General features: G+C 47.6%; 7 protein-coding genes across 7 annotated transcripts; 2 read left to right on the forward strand and 5 right to left on the reverse strand.

The window, feature by feature from the left end:
- Window positions 1-535: 535 nt before the first annotated feature.
- Window positions 536-1,613, forward strand: F5147DRAFT_769402 (HAD-like domain-containing protein; the record flags this gene model as incomplete). Its single annotated transcript, XM_041441041.1, has 8 exons — window positions 536-567; window positions 617-726; window positions 783-853; window positions 904-1,005; window positions 1,055-1,203; window positions 1,260-1,312; window positions 1,362-1,500; window positions 1,556-1,613. 8 exons carry the CDS (start codon window positions 536-538, stop codon window positions 1,611-1,613), a joined length of 714 nt encoding a protein of 237 aa, XP_041297389.1.
- A 2,232-nt stretch (window positions 1,614-3,845) lies between these two features.
- F5147DRAFT_675674 (tubulin alpha) lies at window positions 3,846-6,046 on the reverse strand. The gene is made up of 12 exons (XM_041435938.1): window positions 5,927-6,046; window positions 5,845-5,876; window positions 5,587-5,794; window positions 5,226-5,527; window positions 5,002-5,174; window positions 4,826-4,949; window positions 4,747-4,777; window positions 4,581-4,699; window positions 4,449-4,531; window positions 4,362-4,396; window positions 4,238-4,308; window positions 3,846-4,188 (listed from the first exon to the last, which is right to left on the reverse strand). Exons 1-12 carry the CDS (start codon window positions 5,985-5,987, stop codon window positions 4,087-4,089), a joined length of 1,341 nt encoding a protein of 446 aa, XP_041297390.1. The 5' UTR covers window positions 5,988-6,046; the 3' UTR covers window positions 3,846-4,086.
- Window positions 6,047-6,091: 45 nt separating this feature from the next.
- On the reverse strand, window positions 6,092-8,195 carry F5147DRAFT_675675 (Tubulin/FtsZ, GTPase domain-containing protein). The gene is made up of 7 exons (XM_041435939.1): window positions 8,012-8,195; window positions 7,843-7,874; window positions 7,578-7,788; window positions 7,225-7,526; window positions 7,006-7,178; window positions 6,798-6,952; window positions 6,092-6,748 (listed from the first exon to the last, which is right to left on the reverse strand). Exons 1-7 carry the CDS (start codon window positions 8,070-8,072, stop codon window positions 6,339-6,341), a joined length of 1,344 nt encoding a protein of 447 aa, XP_041297391.1. The 5' UTR covers window positions 8,073-8,195; the 3' UTR covers window positions 6,092-6,338.
- Window positions 8,196-8,583: 388 nt separating this feature from the next.
- On the reverse strand, window positions 8,584-11,544 carry F5147DRAFT_743503 (alpha beta-hydrolase; the record flags this gene model as incomplete). Its single annotated transcript, XM_041439607.1, has 15 exons — window positions 8,584-8,661; window positions 8,687-8,797; window positions 8,855-9,271; window positions 9,324-9,467; window positions 9,515-9,555; window positions 9,606-9,986; window positions 10,070-10,256; window positions 10,340-10,417; window positions 10,467-10,684; window positions 10,744-10,796; window positions 10,852-10,891; window positions 10,937-10,966; window positions 11,018-11,057; window positions 11,108-11,326; window positions 11,485-11,544. 15 exons carry the CDS (start codon window positions 11,542-11,544, stop codon window positions 8,584-8,586), a joined length of 2,097 nt encoding a protein of 698 aa, XP_041297392.1.
- Window positions 11,545-12,243: 699 nt separating this feature from the next.
- Window positions 12,244-15,572, forward strand: F5147DRAFT_629470 (beta-lactamase-like protein). Its single transcript, XM_041432753.1, has 9 exons — window positions 12,244-12,536; window positions 12,584-12,945; window positions 13,002-13,274; window positions 13,329-13,644; window positions 13,695-13,986; window positions 14,040-14,609; window positions 14,663-14,806; window positions 14,859-15,041; window positions 15,091-15,572. Exons 1-9 carry the CDS (start codon window positions 12,337-12,339, stop codon window positions 15,514-15,516), a joined length of 2,766 nt encoding a protein of 921 aa, XP_041297393.1. The 5' UTR covers window positions 12,244-12,336; the 3' UTR covers window positions 15,517-15,572.
- F5147DRAFT_751391 (glutaminyl-tRNA synthetase) lies at window positions 15,573-18,699 on the reverse strand. The gene is made up of 6 exons (XM_041440188.1): window positions 18,197-18,699; window positions 18,071-18,142; window positions 17,804-18,018; window positions 17,273-17,750; window positions 16,916-17,213; window positions 15,573-16,860 (listed from the first exon to the last, which is right to left on the reverse strand). Exons 1-6 carry the CDS (start codon window positions 18,501-18,503, stop codon window positions 15,696-15,698), a joined length of 2,535 nt encoding a protein of 844 aa, XP_041297394.1. The 5' UTR covers window positions 18,504-18,699; the 3' UTR covers window positions 15,573-15,695.
- A 567-nt stretch (window positions 18,700-19,266) lies between these two features.
- On the reverse strand, window positions 19,267-21,133 carry F5147DRAFT_675693 (platelet-activating factor acetylhydrolase). Its single transcript, XM_041435940.1, has 8 exons — window positions 20,842-21,133; window positions 20,754-20,794; window positions 20,645-20,700; window positions 20,443-20,588; window positions 20,263-20,391; window positions 19,943-20,201; window positions 19,639-19,891; window positions 19,267-19,572 (listed from the first exon to the last, which is right to left on the reverse strand). The coding sequence occupies exons 1-8, from the start codon at window positions 21,063-21,065 to the stop codon at window positions 19,331-19,333; spliced, it is 1,350 nt and encodes a 449-aa protein (XP_041297395.1). The 5' UTR covers window positions 21,066-21,133; the 3' UTR covers window positions 19,267-19,330.
- Between the last annotated feature and the right edge of the window lie 97 nt (window positions 21,134-21,230).

Genomic DNA, 21,230 nt, shown 5'->3' on the forward strand with positions numbered 1-21,230 from the left:
GCACACATCCATACCGGGGACGATATGAGACCGCGAGATGGGTGATTGTGACTGTACTACGAGTGTGCTCACAGACAAATTGTCTGTTACTAAACCCCAGTGTCATCCAATCCAAACGCTCCCGCACTCCTAGTCAGGCTGTTACTGAAAACCTATTCACTCCTGCGCCGACCACGAGCAGTATCGTGTCTCGTAGAACAACTTAGCAAAAAAGGTTCTTTGTGCTATGCCAGCGCATCAAGACAATGGAGCCAAACAAGGTTCACTGGCACGACATCGACAAGATGATGGTTGGTTCGTGTGTGCCACATGACAATAACACTCGACGGCAGGTCAACCAACCAACCATTATCTCCCCCACGGTAAGCTCGGCCGAAGTCTAGCCGAGACCCAGGGATCAATTAATTTTGGGGTCAATGATCATATCTGATATTCCAGGGTGGTAATGCAGTTGATCAGCAGCGTGAAGCACGCTCACCACGAACTTTGACTCATTCCTTGAACTCTATCATCATCTTATATTTTAAAAAGAAACATGGGCGCTATCACTTTCCACGTGGATGCCGTGTAAGTCAAAGTTGTATTGTCCAGGAGGCAAATCTGAGCAGTATCACAGCTTGTTTGATATGGACGGTACCCTGGTAGATTCGACAGCAGGCGTGATCGGAGCCTGGGAGACGTTTGCCGAGACATATTCCGGCTTAGATATTCAAGAGATCCTGAACAGTGAGTAACTCTCAGGCGGGATCTTCCGTTCGTGAGTTGCTTCTCTTCACAATTAGGTGCACATGGTGTTAGGACTGTTGACAATCTGAGGAAGTACTGTGGGCTTACGTCTGAAGCGGAGCTCGAGGTTATCAATTTCTCAGTGAATTCACGCGTGATATTGATGTCTACCAACAGAAAGAGGCTGCACGGTTCGAAGAGGCCATCGTAACCTCCTCCACAGCCAATGGCAGAAAGGGCATCACCCTTTTACCTGGAGTTCGCCCCATCATAGATGAAGTGAGTTACATATTACTTTCCTTGCGCTTAATTGCTGATCACTACAAAGCTTGCTCCCGGAAAGAAAAATCCCAAACCATGTTGGGCCATTGTCACATCTGCAACCCGTGCTTATGCATCAGCTGCTCTAGAGATTGCTGGAATCCCGATCCCAGATGCCTTTGTGACTGCTGAAGATGTTACACAAGGGAAACCTTAGTGCGGAATAGTGTCATTCGTTGAGCCATTCAGAACTGACTGAACACCTTCACCAGCCCTGACCCATATCTTCTTGGTGCACAGAAATGTAGAGTTTCGCCGGGAAAGTGTCAGTGATCGTGTCAAAACAATGTTGAGGACATTAACCCGTCCTATAGGTCTGGTCGTAGAAGATGCTCCATCAGGCGTAGCAAGTGGTCTTGCCGCTGGGTGTGCTGTGATTGGATTGACCACATCGCACACCAAGGAACAGATGGAAGTTAAACGTCCAACATATTTAGTTGAAAACTTGTCTAGGTGCGCGGCAACTGTTAGAAATACACGGTGTATTCAACTTTCTTCGTTATTGTAGTGTGTCGATGAAGATGGGAGCAAATGGTGGGATAGATGTTGTGGTCAACATAGATTAGATGCATTTCACGGATGAAATAGAGTTTACAAGGCGGATGTAACCCTGCTACCGGAATAGGTTAAGGAAAACTTTCTAGAAGTTTCACACCATCGGGGACAACCTGAATTGACAAAGGCGCTTAGCGCTTAGGGGCGGTAGGGTGGATCCGAGAATTCTGATCACGAGGCTGAATCATGAAATGGGATTCGCAGACATGTTTTTCTGACAGAGAGAGATTCGATGTCATCCCACATTCACGAAGACCATGCAGTCTTTCAGGCGCCTGCCCCGCCCACTAGAAAGGAAAAACCTCAGGCTAAATTGACGCTCGAAGGTCATGAAGATTGGGTACATGGTGTGGCTGTCATCCCTAGAACTCATCTCCTCGTCACTGCCCCGCCTGATAAAACTCTTCGACTGTGGGATCTAGTCAAGGGGCAACAAGTTGGGAAGCCCTTGTTGGGTCACGACAGCGGAGTCTGGACGGTTGCAGCATCTCCTAATGGGCGTTGGATCGTGAGTGGAGCGATGGACGGAACCATCCTGGTCTGGGAAGTGGCGACGAAAAAATGTGTGTCCGTCTCGTTCAAGGGACATAAGAAGTGGGTTTTCGAGCGTCGTCTTTGCGCCGGACAACAAAAAATTCGCAAGTGCATCGAATGACGAAACGGTATGCGTTTGGCTGAGGGAAACAGGGAAAATTGCCCTTGGACCACTCCAGGTGGGCAGTAATGCGTGGTCGGTGTCATACTCCTTCGATGGGAGCAGGCTAGCAGCAGGAACTGGGGAGCATATTATGATTTGGAATGCATTCAATGGAAAAGAACTCCTCAAAATAGAACAACAGGCAGTGGTTGTCGCATTTACTCCAGACGGTCTCCGTCTGATCAGCGGATGCGTTCACGACATCCGAATCTCAGATGCTGCAACCGGAGACATTATCAACCAGTTTGAAGCACACACTGAACTCTTTCAATCACTAGCCATTGCTCCCGATGGTACCAAAGTTGCTAGCACGTCGATTGACAGCACGACGCGGTTCTTTGACCTGACTACGTTCGAACCTATTGGCGAGCCATTGAAGCATCCTGATGCCGTATATTGCGTGGCTTTTTCCGAAGATAGTCAGCTTGTCGCAACTGGTTGTGACGACACGCTTCTTCGCGTATGGACAGTGCCTCAAAGCGATTCAGATAAGGAGGTCAAACAGGTGAAAAATTTATCCACTAGTCATGTAATGTCAATGCTAACCTGCGTTGCAGTCCCAAAAGGTTCCCTTTCCCCTACACGTATCCTCGTACACGCTGACTATTGACGACGTACAGGATGACCGCCGACGCCCTCGTCCATCCATACCAATTGTATGTAATATTCAGTGTTTGCACTCATGTATTATTCCTAATTTTACTTCCACAGGAAATCATTCCGCGTTTAGAGTCGCGACCAGTACGTACTGGAATTCCGCGCGGGTTCTTTGATGATGTCAGTCCTCGCGTTGAATCAACTCAATGCATGACTGAGTTGAATGTCTAGGTTGAAACAACTTATCCACCCCGCCGATCCGCGGATGGAGGTTCACAGAACCCCACACTGCACTCCCTCATCAAGAACCTCGTCAACCGTCTCCCATTTCGCAGGCAGTTGCAACAAGGACAGCCCGAAGAGGAGCGTTCACAACGCTGGAACCGATTCTCGCAATTTCTGCGACAGCGTACTTCCTTCCGTAGGTCAAGATCCAGCCAAGAGCCACAAGAGGTTGAAGTCGCAGCCGGACGTAAATTCACTGTAATGTGGTTCTTTTTACACTTTTGATTGTTCTCGCTGATTGATGCCCCAGCGTCTTGCCGCCGCCAAACTGCCGGAATACAAGAAAGTCAATGACACCCGGCATTTGCCTGGAGCGCAGCCTGGTGTGTCTCAGAACACGACGGCAAACGACCCATTGCCCGAGTCGTCTGACATTGACTCACTGCCAGATGTGCATTGGTGCAAGGCATTCTTATGCTATTACTCGTGCTGGTCTCATGGTAGATTGAGGATGCCTCCGCGATGGCGCTTGGAGCATGTTGACCTTCATCGCCAGGATCACACGACAAGTGGCGCTGGGGCTCATGGTCGCAGTTAGTTGCGCATTGATCAAATTTCGTGCAATCGAACTATACGATGTATGATATCAAACCTGATGTTGGCCGAATGAGCCTTTTAGACTAGTCCTGGTTCTTTGTGGGCATTTATGAGCTCTTGCATCACTTCTTGAATGTTTCAGGGAATTACATTCTGTTCCACCATGTAGAAAATCATGTGCTATCAAGTATGCGAGCTGAAAAGCGAATATGATGATATGTTAGATCCTTTTGGATGGAAGAATGTCCCGGATAGAAGGACGGAAGAAATATCAGGAAGACGCGCGAAAGCGATGGAAACAGTGCAACAAGAAAAGAAAATATTAGGAAGAAGAATATGTGGTCGTTCTTCCCAAAATGATAGACCATCTAATATTCGCCCTCCTCTTCAACATCTGCAGAGTCGGTACCAACTTCCTCATAGTCCTTCTCCAGTGCTGCCAAATCCTCACGAGCCTCTGAGAACTCTCCCTGTAACGAAGTATGAACAAGCCGAGGACAGGTTGAACGATGTACATACCTCCTCCATACCCTCGCCAACATACCAGTGAACGAATGCGCGCTTGGAGTACATGAGGTCAAATTTGTAATCTGGAAACCATCGTTAGTGTCCCACTCGAGCAAAGAATATTGGGAAGGATCACCTAGCCGACTCCAAGCGACAGAGATAGCCGTCGTGCTATACGAGAATAAATTAGCAGCAGTCTATACCACATAGCGCATAGTCCCACTTTGAAAGCATGCAGAGACTGCGGGTATTCTTAGCAAGGTCACCACCTGGGACCGCAGCGGCAGGCTCGTTGCAAATGCCCAGCTAAAGGGACTCATCAGTCGAGCTTATCAAAGCCAAGCTAAGCACACACCTTGAAGCCAGTCGGGCACCAATCGACGAACTGGATGGTTCGCTTGGTCTTGATACTGGCGACAGCAGCCTGAACATCCTTCGGTACGACATCACCACGATAAAGTAGAGCGCAAGCCACTGTTCAAAGATTAGAGAGGCGCGTAAAAGAGCCAAGACACACATACTGTATTTTCCGTCTTTGGGGTCACATTTCACCTGAAATCACGTGAGCAAATCATGACTCGAAGTATGGTGTGATCATACCATCTGATGTCCAGTCTCAAAGCAAGAGAAGGTCATTTCACTGACAGAGTTTTGTTCGTGAGTCGCCTTCTCGGCGGACAGAAGTGGGGCATATGTTGCTAATGGGAAATGGATCCGAGGGAAGCTGTTAATTGTTCAACAACTTGTTTTGCCATGGAGAACGCGATGATGCTCACGGAACAAGGTTGGTTTGGAATTCATTAAGGTCAACGTTCAATGAACCATCAAAGCGAAGCGAAGCAGTGATCGATGAGACAACTTGAGCAATCAAGCGATTAAGATTGGTGAAGCTGGGCTGAGAGACACCAAGATTTTTCTTGCAGATATCATATATAGCCTCGTTGTCGACCTGCACAGCCTAGTGAACACAGTAGCACAAAAGATGGATGAAAAAACTAACCATAAACGAACAATCAGAATGTTCAAGAGTTGTATGGGTGGTCAGAATTGAGTTGTAGGGTTCGACTATCGAACTCGACAGTTGAGGTGCAGGATAAACGCAGAACTCAAGCTTGGACTTTTTTCCATAATCCGTAGAAAGTCGTTCCAACAGCAGGGCACCAAATCCAGACCCAGTACCTCCGCCAAACGAGTGGAACACGAAAAATCCTTGTAATCCTGAACAGTTGTCAGCCAAGCGACGAATTTTATCCATGACTGGGTCGATCAATTCTTTTCCGACTGTGTAATGTCCACGAGCATCTGAATGCGCACAGTCATGAGCTGCCCATAATGGATATGCAACTTGTTCTGCGACCTACAATTGTTTGCTGCGTCCTCCTTGCCCGTAATCATGGTCTCGGGGTGGAAGAGAGATCTGTAAGGACCGGTCTTGACTTCATCTACGACTCCGGGTTCCAGATCAATGTAAAGAGAGCGAGGAACGTGTTTCCCTGAACCAGTCTCGGAGAAGAACGTAGAGAACCCGGCGTCAGTCTTGTGAGCTTCATCAAGGACGCGACCGTCAGGCTATGTAAAATATTAGACAATGGTGTGCTTGGAACATGGCGCGAACTTACGCTCAAGCCGTGTTCTAGGGTGTACAACTCCCCTGGTCGAAAGTTAAGACGACGATCCTTATGACGCGCAAAGGGCACTCACAGCAGGCATTGCCAATCTGAACACCAGCCTGACCAACATGAAGAGAGATGACTTCGCGCATGATGAATCGTTAAAAAGAGCTGATGACTGGTATACCGGTTTGTCGTGACGGGAGGGAACAGAAGTGCCGAAACGTTTCTACTTCAAGTGTTCAAAATTTCTTGGAAAGAACTTCTCAATTTGGAAATATTACGGAGACAACACGGACCCTCCGGCGCTTGATAGGCTTCCCGCATTGCATCCGATGAGAGATATTCGTAATTCATGTTCCAGTTAAAGTGCGTAAAAAACCTCGAGGACAAGCGGGATATAATGGACGGTATACGTAAATCGTGATGGCAATGGCAATGGTAAAGAAATTATGGCAGGAACAAACTTCCGAGAATGAGGACCAAAGGATGACTGAATGCATCTAGTATTCGCCAGCTTCCTCAACATCAGCCGAGTCGATGCCGACTTCCTCATAGTCTTTTTCGAGAGCAGCAAGATCCTCGCGAGCTTCCGAGAACTCACCCTCCTCCATACCTTCACCAACATACCAGTGAACAAATGCGCGTTTCGAGTACAGAAGGTCGAATTTGTGGTCGAGACGACTCCATGCGGTTGAGATGGCAGTGGTGTTTGACAACATGCACATGCTACGAGAAACTTTGGCAAGGTCTCCACCAGGAATGTGAGCAGGTGGCTCATTGCAGATACCAAGTTTGAAACCGGTAGGGCACCAATCAACAAATTGAATCGTGCGCCTCGTCTTGATGACACTGACAGCTGCGTTAACATCCTTGGGCACGACATCACCACGGTAGAGGAGAGCACAGGCCACTATAGCCGCATAAGCAAAACAGGACCCGCAATCAAGAGTGACTCTTACTGTATTTGCCCTCCCTGGGATCACACTTCACCATCTGGCTACCCGTTTCAAAGCACGAGAAGGTCATATCAGCAACAGAGTTCTGCTCATGGTGTGCTTTCTCCGCTGAAATGATGGGTGCAAAGGTGGCAAGAGGGAAATGAATGCGCGGGAAACTGACAGGGGGATTAGAATGTAAACTTGTGATATTGACAGTAATTGAACTCACGGAACAAGGTTGGTCTGGAACTCATTCAAATCAACATTCAACGAGCCATCAAAGCGCAAAGATGCCGTTATAGATGAAACGACTTGTGCGATCAATCGGTTCAGGTTCGTGAAGCCAGGAGATGAGATGTTGAGGTTCTTTTTGCAGATGTCGTAAATTGCCTCGTTGTCCACCTAAATCCAGGGTAAGAGAATGTAATACAAAAACACGCGAACGCACCATGAATGAGCAATCGGAGTGCTCAAGGGTAGTGTGTGTCGTCAACACCGAGTTATAAGGTTCAACCACAGAGTTAGCCATTGTTGGAGCGGGGTATACGCTGAACTCGAGCTTTGACTTTTTGCCGTAATCAGTTGACAAGCGCTCCAAGATAAGAGCACCAAAACCAGATCCCGTTCCACCACCGAAGGAGTGGAACACAAAGAAGCCTTGCAGACCATTGCAGTTGTCTGCAAGACGGCGAACCTTGTCCATAACAACGTCGATCTGTTCCTTGCCGATAGTGTAGTGACCACGGGCGTCTAAAGCACACTAAATATAGCTATATTTTAAAACGATACTGATGGACTCACAATTGCTGGCGGCATCTTCCTTGCCAGTAACGAGGGTCTCTGGGTGGAAGAGACTCCTGTAAGTGCCTGTTCTGACCTCATCGATCACATTCGGCTCCAGGTCGATGTAAAGTGACCGCGGAACGTGCTTGCCCGAGGACGTCTCCGAGAAGAAAGTGCTGAAGCCATCATCGTTAGCAGAAGGAGATCCTTCGACAAGACGACCATCAGGCTATAATCAAATTTTTGAGTGAAAGCGCAAGGGGTCCGCAGGAAAAATAATCACGCTGAGACCGTGTTCAACGGTGTACAGTTCCCCTGTAAATATACATAATTAACAATCAGAACTTAATAGAGTCAAATCAGAAGCGAATTGCATGCGTCTGGCACGCGACGAATGTTAAAATAAGAATAACAAGGGCGATTGCACATGTCAAAAGTGGCGGAACACTTACAACAGGCATTTCCGATTTGAACACCGGCTTGGCCGACGTGGACAGAGATGACTTCGCGCATTATTTCTGGAAAATTTAGGCTACAAAGTAGGATGATTGTATATCAGCAATCATGCGACACGGAAAGACGCGTCTAAAAAGCTTACTGGTTTAGACGGGATGCGAGGATGGGGTGATGGTCCAGATCAAAGGGCGCAGGGTTAAAAGTGCAACAAACACATGGCGCTTACTTAAGCCAATCGTTCTCACGCCTCACCATCAGTACGTCAATAAGACGGTTCTCTATGGGAGTTTGGCGAACATGTGTTGTCCCTCTATGTAGTTCCGATAATTAGTCTTTACAGACCAGTACAAACGTCCGCTGTTAATAATTACTCAATATGATCACCAAACCCTGCACTCTTCTCAACTGCCTACTGCGGCTAAGTTCACATTACTAGCAGCCTTATCGCCAGTCTCCATAAGTGCATCTCCTACGCGGCGCGTGTCTTCCGCAGCTTTCACGGCAACCTTACGCCCAGAGCGACTGGAGCTACATTAGTATACTATCATGGGCAAATTTGAACGTCAACTTACCTCACAATGGACTGCCACATTCGCATACCGTGAATATATCGCATTCCAGTTCGCACCTGCTGCTCTGAAACCGACTGTCTAGGATGTCGGAATGGGGACATCATTGGGATCAAAAGCAGCGAGAACAACGTCCACTGTTTTCACTCTCGGAATAGTCTTGTGGGTTGCTGGCGCCGTGTGATAAATGCTTCTTCTTAAGCAGAGCAAGCGCTTCTCGCTATAGCTGCTCGGTAAACACCTAGAATTTTAATAACCAAGCTCGCTCACTGTGTCTCGTCTTGCAGCAATCGCTGTAGGTGGTGGCTGTTCGTCCACCAGGTCTAACGGCCCCCATCTTCTATCCTCTTGAATAGCCCCATACACAGCACTCGATCTCCCGACTATTGGCATCTCGACAAGATCATCGCTCTCTCCCGCCAGCGAGAGGCCTCGTTGCCTTGCTTTCTTGATAATCGACTTGGCCTTCGCTTCAATTGTTTTCCTGTTCTTCATTACCTTGGTTGCGCAATACTTGAAACGCCTGTCCCACTCCTCTTGGCCTTCCAGCCACTTGAAAAGAGTCTCTTCCTTGATGATGCCGATCTCTGATGGCCTCAGTTGTAAAGCTGCAATATCTTCTTTCGGTTCCATGGAGCGAACTCGACCGTGGATGTCTACACGTTCACGAATCATCAATATGTCACCCTGTCAAAGGTGAGCATTTCAGTGACAGAAGAGCCGCCAAGTGAATTCTCACCGATCGGTCATTCATGGCGCACGATGGTACATCAGATCCGGGTATCGGCTGCAGAACGAGAAACGGATATCGGTCAAGGTACTCTGCCGAACGTTGGGTGACATGTTTCGCAAATTCCGCAATAGAATTGTAAGCATAGTCAGCCTATTCGATTCGTCAGCAACTGAAACATAAGATCATAACTATCTCACACTGCTGGTGAAGGTGAAGACTGTCAAAACATGACACATTCCTGGAACATTTGTTTTAACAGACGGTCTCGAACGAAGAGAAGCAGTGTACCATCATACACTTGCAGATGGACTTTGGTGGGCGTAGAAAATTTATGCGCATTCTCTTTCTGCCTCAATCCGTCTCTAATTACACCCTCCCGTACAGGGTACTCTGCTGGATTGGCTGCCTTGTGCGTCAGATATGTTATTTCGTCGCGAAGCACTTCTCCATCGCCTGCCAAGATATACAACGGGCAGAGGTTGCCTAAGGAGGCTTGGAGAATAGGCGAGACTAGAGGATGCGACAATTGCCTTCGCGGACATTGACCGTCAATGAATGTAAGAATGGAATGGAGGTGTCTCACTCTGTCATAGCATAGTACTGTATCTGGGACCGTATTTCCAGTGGAACATCTCCAGGATTTTTCATGAGCACCTTCGGGGGGTTGGGCTGCCAAAAATCAATGTCATCTAGATCAGGAATTGACACCGAACCCCTGTTTACAGCAAGCTCATCCATAGGTATCGGTTTACTTGGGTTTCTGTTTTGGTCCCGGCTTCGCCCGTGCCCTCCGCCAGTGAGATCACACTTCCCTCCGTCAAACAATGATGTTTTCTGCTGGGATTTCAGGGGAATGCTTGATGCAGAATTGCTTAATAATTGGTGCTTGGAACCAACAGGCGTAGAATCAGATTTCTTCTCAGCGTCAGTGGGCAGAACCTGGGCAGTGTGTCTTGTAACATGTTTATCAGAACCAGGAATATCCGCACGGCATGGATTCAGCAGTGGATCGGAGTGGCGACGCGACCGCCTTCCTTGATTGGATCCACCGGCCACAATACAGAGGGTTTGTTCATGAATCCATGAGGAGGTATGATGTCCTACTAGCCGAATCAGAAAGGAACATCCTGCGTCGTGGTCAAAACTCGCCGTAGCTGTGTTTGTATGAATACTAGGAAAACTGTGTGTTAGATCTACCCACGGGCTGATGAGCACCGCTCCCGCTGGTAACGGTTGACCCAAATCTCGCAGTACAGTGAGCATTGCGAGACATAGTGCGCCACCTGCCGAATCGCCGGCGAAGACGATTTTTGAAGGAGGAATGGGTTTATGGGCAGCATCATGAGGTGGCTGAATCAAGTAGAGATCTTCGTATGGGGAAAATTGGTCCTCGCGATTTCAATTTCAAAGATAGTGATGAACTCACATGCTGCGAGGACATCATGTAGGGGGCATGGCCATGGGTATTGTGGTGCCTTCCTAGACAGAAAAGACTATATATAACATGATCACAATGAAAAATGTTGACACTTACCGATAGTTGACGGTAAATGCACGCCCCCGAATTTTATGTGCTTGCAAAGAATAAGGAAATATGCCAGGAACTTGCGTGAACATACCGTATTTGATGATTTGATAACGATGGGTATCTAAAAACCAGGGTAAGTCTGAAGGTATGTACAAGGTGGATTGATGTTCACTGATGGACCCCCAATAGTATCCGCCTCCATGAATGTAAAGCTTCAGTGAAGGTGGTCAGGGAATGTGTCAAACAAAACCAGATAACTCACCATCGTGGTCTCTAATTGCTCCATCGACATTAGAAGTCTTTCCTCTTCACTGTATTTCCTCCCAGCATCTATGTGATCACTCTCGGGCCGCAAGTGCGACTTCTCAGCAATCCACTCAGCATCAATACCGTCTAAACCACGGACTTGCCACCATCTTTCACCTCCAACAACACGTTTGAGGTCTTCGGGCCCAAACCATTGTATCAAAAGGTCTGCCGCCTGGTTGCATGAATGCAATGGGACATGCACAGGGAATAACAGCAGTCCAAGGTGGAGCAGGCACATGAGTATTGTATTGTACTGATCACAGAAGATCATACTTAATGGAGGACCTGATGAATATAAATTGCATCTCACAATGCTTGGAGAGATTCTACAGTGTTCTTTGTTCCAAGAAGAATGAAGGATTTAACGATGTGAAATGCTCTAGAAAACATCAATGAGTAGGAATGTTGACTGTAATGAAGCGCACTCGTCAAAGAAAATGTCATCAGTTGCCTCTTCTTTCTCATCTCCATTCTTCAGCTTTTTCGCTTTCCGTTTTCCATGAGTGTAGAGGGTCTTGATGACGGCTAAAGATCCATAAATGACTGCACGGGCAGAGAAGACGGTCCGCCGTACTTGGAGTAATATGCACTGCCGCTGAGAATGTAGAGACAGTCATTTTCGTTCAAAGAACAAACCAGCGTGTACGTGGTAGACGTGAGAGGATGTGCCAGTAGCCGTACCGCACACGTCAGAGACGACCAATCTGGAATTTCGAATGACGTCAGGAATATAAACCAAGCCTGAGGCCTGAGCTAGAATGAGTGGAAATGAGCTTTCAGAACTTTTGCGGCAACTTGCAATTGCTAAGTGGAACGTGGAGGTCGACGGAGCAGTCTCGACACTGCTGCGCTGAATAATGTCCGTGGGATATATAGCCAGGCATAGCACCTGTAAAACACGATATACAACCTACTTACGACCTGCTGAATAATGCCAGTAACCCTCATCCAAGAGACACAAAAGAATCGTCTCGTTGCGCTCACAGTTGACTCCCAGTCAGTAGTCACGCACTGGCAATAAATATTGAATGTTTGGACGTTGTTGAGCAAAGCCTTTAGAAACAAACAAACGCTCATAGAACTTCCTTTTTGGTCGACCGCTTCTCTAAGCATCACCACTTATTGTCATCCTTTTTGCAAGAGTTTGGCAGTTTAAAAGTCTGTCGTTAACCTGGAATCCAAATGATTACATTCACACCTCTTTCTGGTGCCGCCCGGTCATCTCGAACTGTTCCACTTGCATACTTGCTACAGGTTGACGATATTCGTATTCTTCTCGATTGTGGATCACCTGACTGGAATCCCGAGAATATTGAAACTCAATCTGAGTCCGGGAATGGGGAGATTTATCCTTGGCAAGAGTACTGTGACATAGTGAGAAAGTGAGTGACAACTAAAATGCAAGCTGCACGATTTAAACATTAGCTAGGCATGCTCCAGAGGTTGACTTGGTTCTGCTGTCTCATGGTGACCTTGTACATTCTGGCTTGTATGCCTATGCATACTGTCACTGGGATCTCAGAGCCCCATGCTATACCACACTTCCAGTCCAGGCAATGGCTCGCATTGCAACAATGGAAGATGTGGAAGGAATTCGAGACGAACAAAAAGTTGACGTTGAGGAGGAGGAAAGCAATGAATCTGCGGCTGCCGAAGGGACGGGAAGCTCTGAGCCACATTCGCCAAAGCCAAAGAATGAACCCAAGAAGTTTGTCGCTACCGTTCAAGAGGTACACGAAGCATTTGACGCAGTAAACACCTTAAGATATTCCCAGCCTACCCATCTACAAGGTAACTTTTAGCCATGAAGCAATCATGGGCGGAACATTGATATTCCTGACTTTCAGGAAAGTGTCAAGGTTTGACCATTACACCATTCGCAGCGGGGCACACGCTGGGGGGAACCATATGGAAAATAAGATCGCCTTCCGCTGGAACGATCGTCTATGCTGTGAACTTGAATCATATGCGCGAGCGACATATAGATGGCACTGTCCTCTACCGTCCCGCAGCAGGTGGTGTCTTCGAACCACTTGCACGACCAGATCTCTTCATCACAGACGCCGACCGCGTGAATGTCGTCACAAGTCGAAGAAAGGACCGCGACGCTGCTTTGATAGGTCTGAAAGTTCATCCCGCTCGAATACGTTCGTGCTGATGTCATTAATGGACAGATGCCATAAGTGCAACGCTGTCGTCCCGTTCCTCTCTTTTACTTCCTTGTGACTCCAGTACTCGTCTTCTGGAGCTCCTGGTGTTACTTGATCAGCATTGGAAGTATGCTGATTTTCGCTTTCCCATCTGTCTATTGTCGCGTAACGGGCGTGAAATGTTGACCTTCGTCCGGAGTATGATGGAATGGCTTGGCGGGACAGTGAGCAAAGAAGATGTCGGTGTTGATGGAAGCGGAAGAACGGGAGGTACCAGGAGGAGACGTGGTGATGATGATGCAGATGATGAGGCGCTGGGAGCGTTTGCATTGCGCTTCAAGTAAGTGAAATCTGAAAGCAAAAGGTGATGGACTAAAACCACTCGTACAGGTTTCTGGAATTCTTTCCTAGTCCACAATCCCTTCTCCAGACATACTCATCCAAGGAGCCGAAGCTGATCCTTGCTGTCCCTGCCTCGCTTTCACATGGACCGTCACGACTACTATTCTCTGACTTCGCCGTGGTCCCAGATAATGTGGTTCTCCTGACTAGTCGCGGCGAAGAGGGCACACTGGGACGTATCCTTTTCGATAAATGGAATAACTCTCAGAGAGGTGACGATAAGTGGGACAAAGGTAGAATTGGTAGCAACGTTATGATGGATGGAGCCATGACTCTAAAGGTGATTTGCACGGTTTGTACCTACATAGCACGTTACTTATTCATCTGCTCTAGATAAACTCCAAGGTTCCACTTCAAGGTGCAGAGCTAGAAGCCTTCCTTGCAAAGGAGAAGGCAGCAAAGGATAGGGAAGCTGCTCATCAAGCATCTATGGCTCGTAATCAACGCATATTGGAAGCGGACGAAGACGAGAGCGACGAAGATTCAGATTCGGATTCGGATGAAGAAGACGAAGTCGAACGCGCATTGGACGAAAGCCAAATGGATACCGACGAAATCTCCAATACTGGAAATGGTTCGCCGCGAAAACGAAAAATTACCAAAAATGAGGACGATGCTGACTGGGGGCTTGACATTGACGAGGGATTGACGAAACAGCTACTCTCCTTCGACATTTACCTCAAGGGAAACGTCTCCAAGGCAACATCATTCTTCAAGAGCGCTGGTGGCCAGACCCACCGTTTCCGTATGTTTCCCTACGTTGAAAAGAAACGGAGGGTGGATGAATATGGCGAAACTATTGATGTTGGCATGTGGCTGAGGAAAGGTAAAGTATTGGAAAATGAAGCAGAAGATGATGCGACTAGGGAGGCAAGGCGAAATCAGGCTGAAGGCGAAACTGAGGTAAAGTTTTCAGGTGTAATAAATAATCATTTAACTGACGAGCCTAATGCAAGGCTCCTCGTGAACCTCCCTCGAAGTTCGTCACTTCAGAGGTTGAAATACAACTTGCTTGTCGACTTCTCTTTGTTGACATGGAAGGTCTCAACGATGGTCGTGCAGTAAAGATGATTGTACCCCAAGTGAACCCCAGAAAGATGGTAAATAATTACGTCGATCTGACATTTCATATGCTAACGATACTCGTGGTAGATCATTGTCCATGCCCAGGCTGCTGCCGCCGATGCTCTCATTGACAGTTGTGCGAACATTCGATCTATGACGAGAGATATATACGCTCCTTCTGTCGGAGAAACGGTGCAGATAGGACAACACACCAACAGTTTCTCGATATCCTTGAGTGATGAGCTACTGAGCACTATCAAAATGTCAAGGGTTAGTTTATTTCTCAGACTTCGAGCCCATTTGAATCAACGTTTGGTAGTTTGAAGATAACGAAGTGGGTTATGTGACCGGACGCGTTACGAGCCATTTCAGCTCCACCATACCCATTTTGGAACCCTCAGGACCAACGATACCAACGCCGAATGCAAACGTATTACATGCCCCACGAATACTAGGCTCCCGGCCAATTCAGATTTTGCCGCGGTCGACAATGATAGGGGAACTCAAGTTGACTGCACTTAAAAGCCGATTGGCATCAGTCGGTGTTCAAGCCGAATTGGTTGGTGAGGGTGTGCTGATTTGCGGCGCTGGGGCGAGGCGGGATGAATCTTCTAATTCTATACAAGACACAGTTGCCGTACGCAAGACAGGTCGAGGAAGAGTGGAGTTGGAAGGTAACGTTTCCGACATCTACTATGTCGTACGCAAAGAGATTTATAATCTCCATGCCTTGGTAGCAACATGATGTATCGTCCCCCAAGCTGGAATGAACCTATCTATTTAATTGCAGCATTATATAAGTGCGCGCAGCGAGGTCTACAATCCAAGTATTAGTTGCACATGCTATTCCAAATCCGACTGCTATGTAGCTCTAATGATGAAGTTGGCCCTGTCGTATTGTACCTAGTCATATATAGAAACTGTTCACATTCCCTTTCCAGCATCTTCTTTCAAACTCGCAATGCGGTTGAGCACCAAATAATCGCCTTGCCTAATCCCAGGAGTAACATCTGAGGGTTCGTCTAGAGCACCCAAGCGAGAGTCTGAATCTACTGCAAGGTACGCGACACGCAGACCTTGGAATCGTACACACTCCTTTCCGACAAGCTGCTCTGTCGTGATTTCTGGAGTGTGTGCGTCATGGGAGCCCGCACCCGGGATTGCTTTGATTTCAGCTGATCTCGCCCGAGCCTCCTCGAGGGCGTCTGCGACATACCGCTTTGCAAGCGGCCAGAAACTGACTTCCACCATGGCACCCTTGATGACTTCTATGCTATTAGGGTTAATATCAGCCTTGAAGTCAGGGGTAGCCGCTAGGGGGTTATCACTCTTGAATAGAGGGTGAAATATTCTTGTCTCGTCGATGCAAACAGGGCTTCCAGAAGATGCATGTTCTGCGACCCACTGGATATATGCCTTGGGTTTCGGAGGAGTACCAGAATCTTCGAGACGACAGAATACCTCTGTCACCTCACCAGAGGCTGAATCAGTCTTGTACGATGTACATGTAATTGGGTAAGGTGCTTGGAATAGACCGACACTCTTTCCAGGAGCAAGGCGGAAGTAATCTTTTGAGTCCTCCAGCCTGAAGTCGTCTGCGTCGATGTAAATGGTGCGGGTGAATGGGATTTGTGAAGATCCGAGCTGGGGATTCTTGGGATGGAATGGTTTGTCCACCATTACGAGGTAGTCGTCGGGCACGTTCTCTATTATGACTTTGAGAGGACGCATGACCATGAAGAGACGCGGTGCACTTCCTTCCAGGTATTGCCTCACAGTCTGTTCAAAGCGTGCAATTTGGATGTTTGAGGCAGCCGTTGAGACACCCAACGTGCTGACAAATGACAAAATCGCGCCCGGAGGTACGCCTCGCCTTCTGAGGGCAATGAGAGTGTAGAGACGAGGATCGTCCCATCCACTAACGTAGCCTTCATCTACCAGCTGGAGAATCTTTCTTTTCGAACTGATCGTCCCTTGAAGACTAAGACGACCAAATTCGGATTGCCTTGGTTTGTACACGTCTAGGGCATCACAAAGCCACTCATATGACTGGCGTGAAGCAATGAATTCCGTGGTACAAAGGGAATGACTGAAATCCGTAGGTCAATCAACAGCAAACGAGAAAAGGGCGCCAGGGTGCTCACGAGATGTTCTCGAAACTATCCACGAGGCAGTGTGTATAATCGTAGGTGGGGTATATCTTCCATTTATCCAAGGTGCGATGGTGGCTTGCATCCAAAACACGGTACGCCGTTAGGTCCCACATCTGAGGGTTTCCGTCCGTCAGATCCATCTTCATCCGGAGATTGGCTTCCTTGGGTCGATAATAACCATCAGTCATCTTTTTAAACTCATCGAGTGATTCTTGAATCGGCCGTGATCTATGCACGCAGGCTTTAGGAGCTGATATTTTCTCGCCCCTGTCAGCTTTGATTTGCTCCTCTGTAAAGCAGTTCACATTCAACGGATAATCGTCCTGAGCGGAAAAATGATACACTCACGAGTGCAATGGCAGACATAAGCTTTGTCGCGCTTTATGAGTTCGACAGCAAGATCGTATAGTTGATCGAAGTAGTCACTAGAGTAGGTTATCTTCCAGGGTTCGAATCCCAGCCATCGGACAACCTCGATAATGCTCTGGAAATATCTAGCCTCTTCTTTTTCTGGGTTGGTATCATCGAAGCGCAAATAACACTTCCCGCCATGGTGTGCAGCATAACCGAAGTTCACGAAGATAGCCTTAGAATGGCCAATGTGTAGATAGCCGTTTGGTTCCGGTGGGAAACGTGTCCAGACTTGGCCATCAGTTGCGCGCAGGTGCTGCTCACGAAGTTCGGGCCTGATCTGAGGGTTCTCTCCTGGCTTGTGCAAAGCGCCCAAGAATCCCTCTTCAAAAACGGTTTTTCTATTGGATGAACTAGAGCCAGCAGCAGCCTCCGATGCGGCTGTTGGCTGCGCAGCCTTCTCTTTCTTGGGGTCCTGTACCTTGTAATCAGGAGCAGTAAACGAGGGTGGCAAGGAATGTAGGATACCTTAGCTTTCGGCTTCGCAGCCTCCTTCGTACCAAATGTTTCAGTAAACGCCTTCTCGACGGCGTTCTTAACTTCCAGGGGGTTCGCCCATCGAAGAGCTGGGCTGGCCTTAACTCCACTAATAACGGAACCAAGGTTAGGCCAGCCAGTAACGGAATTCTCGCGAATGTAACTCGTGATTGCGTCATGGAGCTCTTCAGAAGTAATGCTGAAGCCTGTAACATTCGATCGGCATCGCGATCTTATATCATGATGACCGTATCTCACCGACACCACACTCTGTATCAAATTCAAGCTCGTTAATAGGCGCTTTAAATTTCTCGAGGTACTTGACAGCAGCTGCACATAGTAATCGGTCACTGGCAAACACAAACGTCGCATAACAGAACTCACCATTGACCTGATCAACGGATTTGAGCTTGCCCTGCAAGATTGCCTTGATGGCGAAGGCTTGTTCGTCAAGTTCTACGGATTCCGTCTTAGCTAGCTGACCAGCAAGTGCGGTGATGACGGTGGCCTGTTTTTCATCGAGGCGAGCTTCGGCAAGATCGTATGAAACGATCAGATTGCGAAGAACATTGGCGCTTTTCGCGTTCTTTGCCGCTTCTGCTGCTTTGGCCTGGGAGAGACCTATAGACTTGAAGAGGGGGATGGAAGTGTCTGATGCCGTAGGAACGGACTCAGACTTGGTAGGAGCCATTGGTGGGTGATGACTAGGGTTCTCTAATTGACCGGCAACCCTCTACTAGATGAGTCCACGGGAGTCCGCGCATTTTTGGCAAAACGTTTATTACTCCACATCGCACAGACAAAAAATAATAATTCTTCGACAGTTCGACAGCGTGGCATCGAAAGTACAAGGTCTGCTAGTTTCTTTTTCGAAAATCGACGTGTTGAGTCCAGCGGAGAGTTGCCGCGCAGAAAAGTGCATTTTCAGAGTTCGCGCACTTTGTCACACCATGTCACACGTCTGCCGCAATGCCTTTTCACACTCCGCCCGTTTGTACAGTGTGTTGTGAGTTCGTGCGCTGTGTACTTAATATTGCGGAGTTTCGATTTACAGTAGCGCTTTCACGTCTGGGGCATATTTCTTTTGTTGCAGATGATCCTGACAAGCATGTCGCCCCGGAGAAATTCGTTTTAGTATTCTCTCATCGTGTATATATAAGCATTGTACCATATTCCAGAATTTTATGTGGTGATCTGACCTTTAGAGTGAGCCTTATATACACAAAACTAGCCTCCAGCACCGATAAGTTGCCCATGGAACGAGATCTACTTCTATTTTCTTCAAAACAAATATGTAGCAGTGTGTATTATGTTTGGGGCAATCTAGATCTTTCATGGATAAGGATTCCGTGCAGAATTGCGTGTGCTAGAGTAAATGCGCGGACTCTTGGGACACACGGACTCGTGGGACTATCTTAGACTGGTGACCAGTATGACAGATCAGTGACTCCAACTTTTTGTAAATAGTTAATTTGCAATTTGATTATCTGTGGGCGCTAGCTAGGTAACGTATCTAATTCAGTGGGCTATGAGCTCCCCGACCTCACCCACAAGCTGTCGTTGTGGTGAACCGTCTGGCTTTTTCCCAACTATACAGATTTCCATCTTCCTGGTCGCAATTTCGTTTATAAACTTGTCTACGTTACCATCTATGAATGCCTCTGATAATTCTACAATCCTGTCCATCACTATGCGTGCAGGTCTCCGAGACACAAGCGGAAGGAGAGAGAAATCCGAGAATGATTCATGCTGTGAGCGTACTGTAACAAGCGCAAGTTATATAAACTCCTGCATGGTTGATGTAAATCGAATGCGAATAAACTCACAGATAGTCAGTATTCTCCGTTTCTCAGGCTCCCAAGCTTGCACCACGCCGATCAATCGCGCAAAATGATCCTTCCATAGGCTGAACCTTTCAGAGTTAATGACAAGCAACTGAGGCAAAACATTTCCTGGTCCTTGAGGTGGGTGTGGGCCAGGGGAAGGGATCGGTTCTAGCCAAGGATCCAAGATCAAGGCTTTATGAACAGGAATGGGTGCGGAGACGCCAGCAGGAGGATCTGTAGAAAGGATTGTGAACTGCACAACTGGTATAAGTCGCTGCACATTTTGTAAATATGCCTTACTTGCAACAGTAGCACCACCGAATGAATGTCCAGCAAGGAGGACGTCTTTTTCGCATTCGACTGCCTTGGTATCGACTTCGCTTAACCACGAAGACCAGTCGACAAATTCCTTGTCTGTGGACCGTAAGCCATGGCTGGAACCTTTGTATCCATCTTGAATCAATTGTTTGAAACTACGGAATGCAAGGTGTATCTCATATCGCCTAAAAGTCAGCTGTTGCTGTCGAAAATTAATCATCGGTTTTTCCTCATTCGAAGTCCACCTTTGGGGAAATTGCTCAGTTCTAACTGTCTCAAGGAAAGAATTAAAATCAAAATGCATACATCAGGTCCTCTTCTTTGACGTAGAGTCCAGGTCCGGTAGTCGATGAAATGAATGCGTGACCCGAGCCATCACGGTGCTGGATGGCTAGAACCACTCGTCCCGAAGATGCAAGACGAGTGCACACTTGACTGCAACACAGTAATTATCTTAATTTCGCAATACAGAAGATACAGAAATACCTGTAAGCTGTTCGACTACCGCCCAGACCATGTGAGAATATTACAAGTGGCCAACTTGAAGGGCAAGTTTCAGATCTAGCCTGAGTATGCTCTGGAGATGCAGTGTGGCACTGCCTCAAAAGAGGTGCATTTGGATAGACTGGGATCTAATAGCGCGGCCTGGGTTAGCCATGGTATTTAGCTCTGTTACTAACATGCGCACTTTCAACAGGCGACCGTAAAGATACACGATAGGCCATAAAAACCAGGTGGAAATCCCTGGAAAGGCGTTCAATCACATTATCGTATACAATGTAAGCCATAAGACCTGCCTGAATAATGTGCATACCCATGTAGAGATGCTTGCAGCGGACTAGAAACGTGAGCTTGACTCGCTGGCAGCGTAACTCCGATACTAACCGAAGAAGCCAGTCCAGGCCTTTCTTAATATTTCTGCCCTTTATGTCCGCAGGATAATAGGCAGTGAATACGACTTCATCGAGTTGTAAAGCAGGTTTCACGGAAGGTCCGCCGTCACTGTGACTGCGTATCTTCGCAGTGCCCAGCACTTTCGTGGATACGGGAAGTTTGAAGGTAGTCGCCCCTACCGGAAAACGTCCACAAGAGTCCGGCAGAAAAAGCATGAGTGATACCCCGGGCCCCAGCGCTCAACGGTATATGTCACGGTAGTAGTACTACTTCATCGCTAAGCGAGTCCACGATGCTTACGATGAGATTACGCTTCCCATTATGGTAACAAAGTTTTCAACCCCCTTCGTACAGCCTATGTAAGGATTTTGATTTCACCC

This window comes from Suillus discolor (genome assembly GCF_016758755.1).
Source record: "Suillus discolor strain FC423 chromosome Unknown F5147scaffold_7, whole genome shotgun sequence".
Taxonomy (NCBI): Eukaryota; Fungi; Basidiomycota; class Agaricomycetes; order Boletales; family Suillaceae; genus Suillus; species Suillus discolor.

Excerpts from the sequence above, each read along its gene's own strand:
- F5147DRAFT_675674 (XM_041435938.1), bottom strand. The coding sequence starts at position 5,987 with ATGCGCGAAGTCATCTCTCTTCATGTTGGTCAGGCTGGTGTTCAGATT. Across the intron at positions 5,175-5,225 it reads ATTCTGATTGTTCGTTTATG|GTCGACAACGAGGCTATATA; the intron begins GTTAGTTTTTTC and ends TAGGCTGTGCAG. Across the intron at positions 4,309-4,361 it reads TGTCGCTTGGAGTCGGCTAG|ATTACAAATTTGACCTCATG; the intron begins GTGATCCTTCCC and ends GATGGTTTCCAG.
- F5147DRAFT_675675 (XM_041435939.1), bottom strand. The coding sequence starts at position 8,072 with ATGCGCGAAGTCATCTCTGTCCACGTCGGCCAAGCCGGTGTTCAAATC. Across the intron at positions 7,527-7,577 it reads GGAAGATGCCGCCAGCAATT|ACGCCCGTGGTCACTACACT; the intron begins GTGAGTCCATCA and ends AGTGTGCTTTAG. Across the intron at positions 6,953-7,005 it reads TTCCAGACCAACCTTGTTCC|TTTCCCGCGCATTCATTTCC; the intron begins GTGAGTTCAATT and ends TCCCCCTGTCAG.
- F5147DRAFT_629470 (XM_041432753.1), top strand. The coding sequence starts at position 12,337 with ATGATTACATTCACACCTCTTTCTGGTGCCGCCCGGTCATCTCGAACT. Across the intron at positions 12,537-12,583 it reads TACTGTGACATAGTGAGAAA|GCATGCTCCAGAGGTTGACT; the intron begins GTGAGTGACAAC and ends AACATTAGCTAG. Across the intron at positions 14,807-14,858 it reads AAGTGAACCCCAGAAAGATG|ATCATTGTCCATGCCCAGGC; the intron begins GTAAATAATTAC and ends TACTCGTGGTAG.
- F5147DRAFT_751391 (XM_041440188.1), bottom strand. The coding sequence starts at position 18,503 with ATGGCTCCTACCAAGTCTGAGTCCGTTCCTACGGCATCAGACACTTCC. Across the intron at positions 18,143-18,196 it reads ATCCGTTGATCAGGTCAATG|CTGCTGTCAAGTACCTCGAG; the intron begins GTGAGTTCTGTT and ends TACTATGTGCAG. Across the intron at positions 17,214-17,272 it reads TTATGTCTGCCATTGCACTC|AGGAGCAAATCAAAGCTGAC; the intron begins GTGAGTGTATCA and ends ACTGCTTTACAG.
- F5147DRAFT_675693 (XM_041435940.1), bottom strand. The coding sequence starts at position 21,065 with ATGCTTTTTCTGCCGGACTCTTGTGGACGTTTTCCGGTAGGGGCGACT. Across the intron at positions 20,701-20,753 it reads TGGGTATGCACATTATTCAG|GGATTTCCACCTGGTTTTTA; the intron begins GCAGGTCTTATG and ends ACGCCTTTCCAG. Across the intron at positions 20,589-20,644 it reads TTTACGGTCGCCTGTTGAAA|ATCCCAGTCTATCCAAATGC; the intron begins GTGCGCATGTTA and ends CCGCGCTATTAG.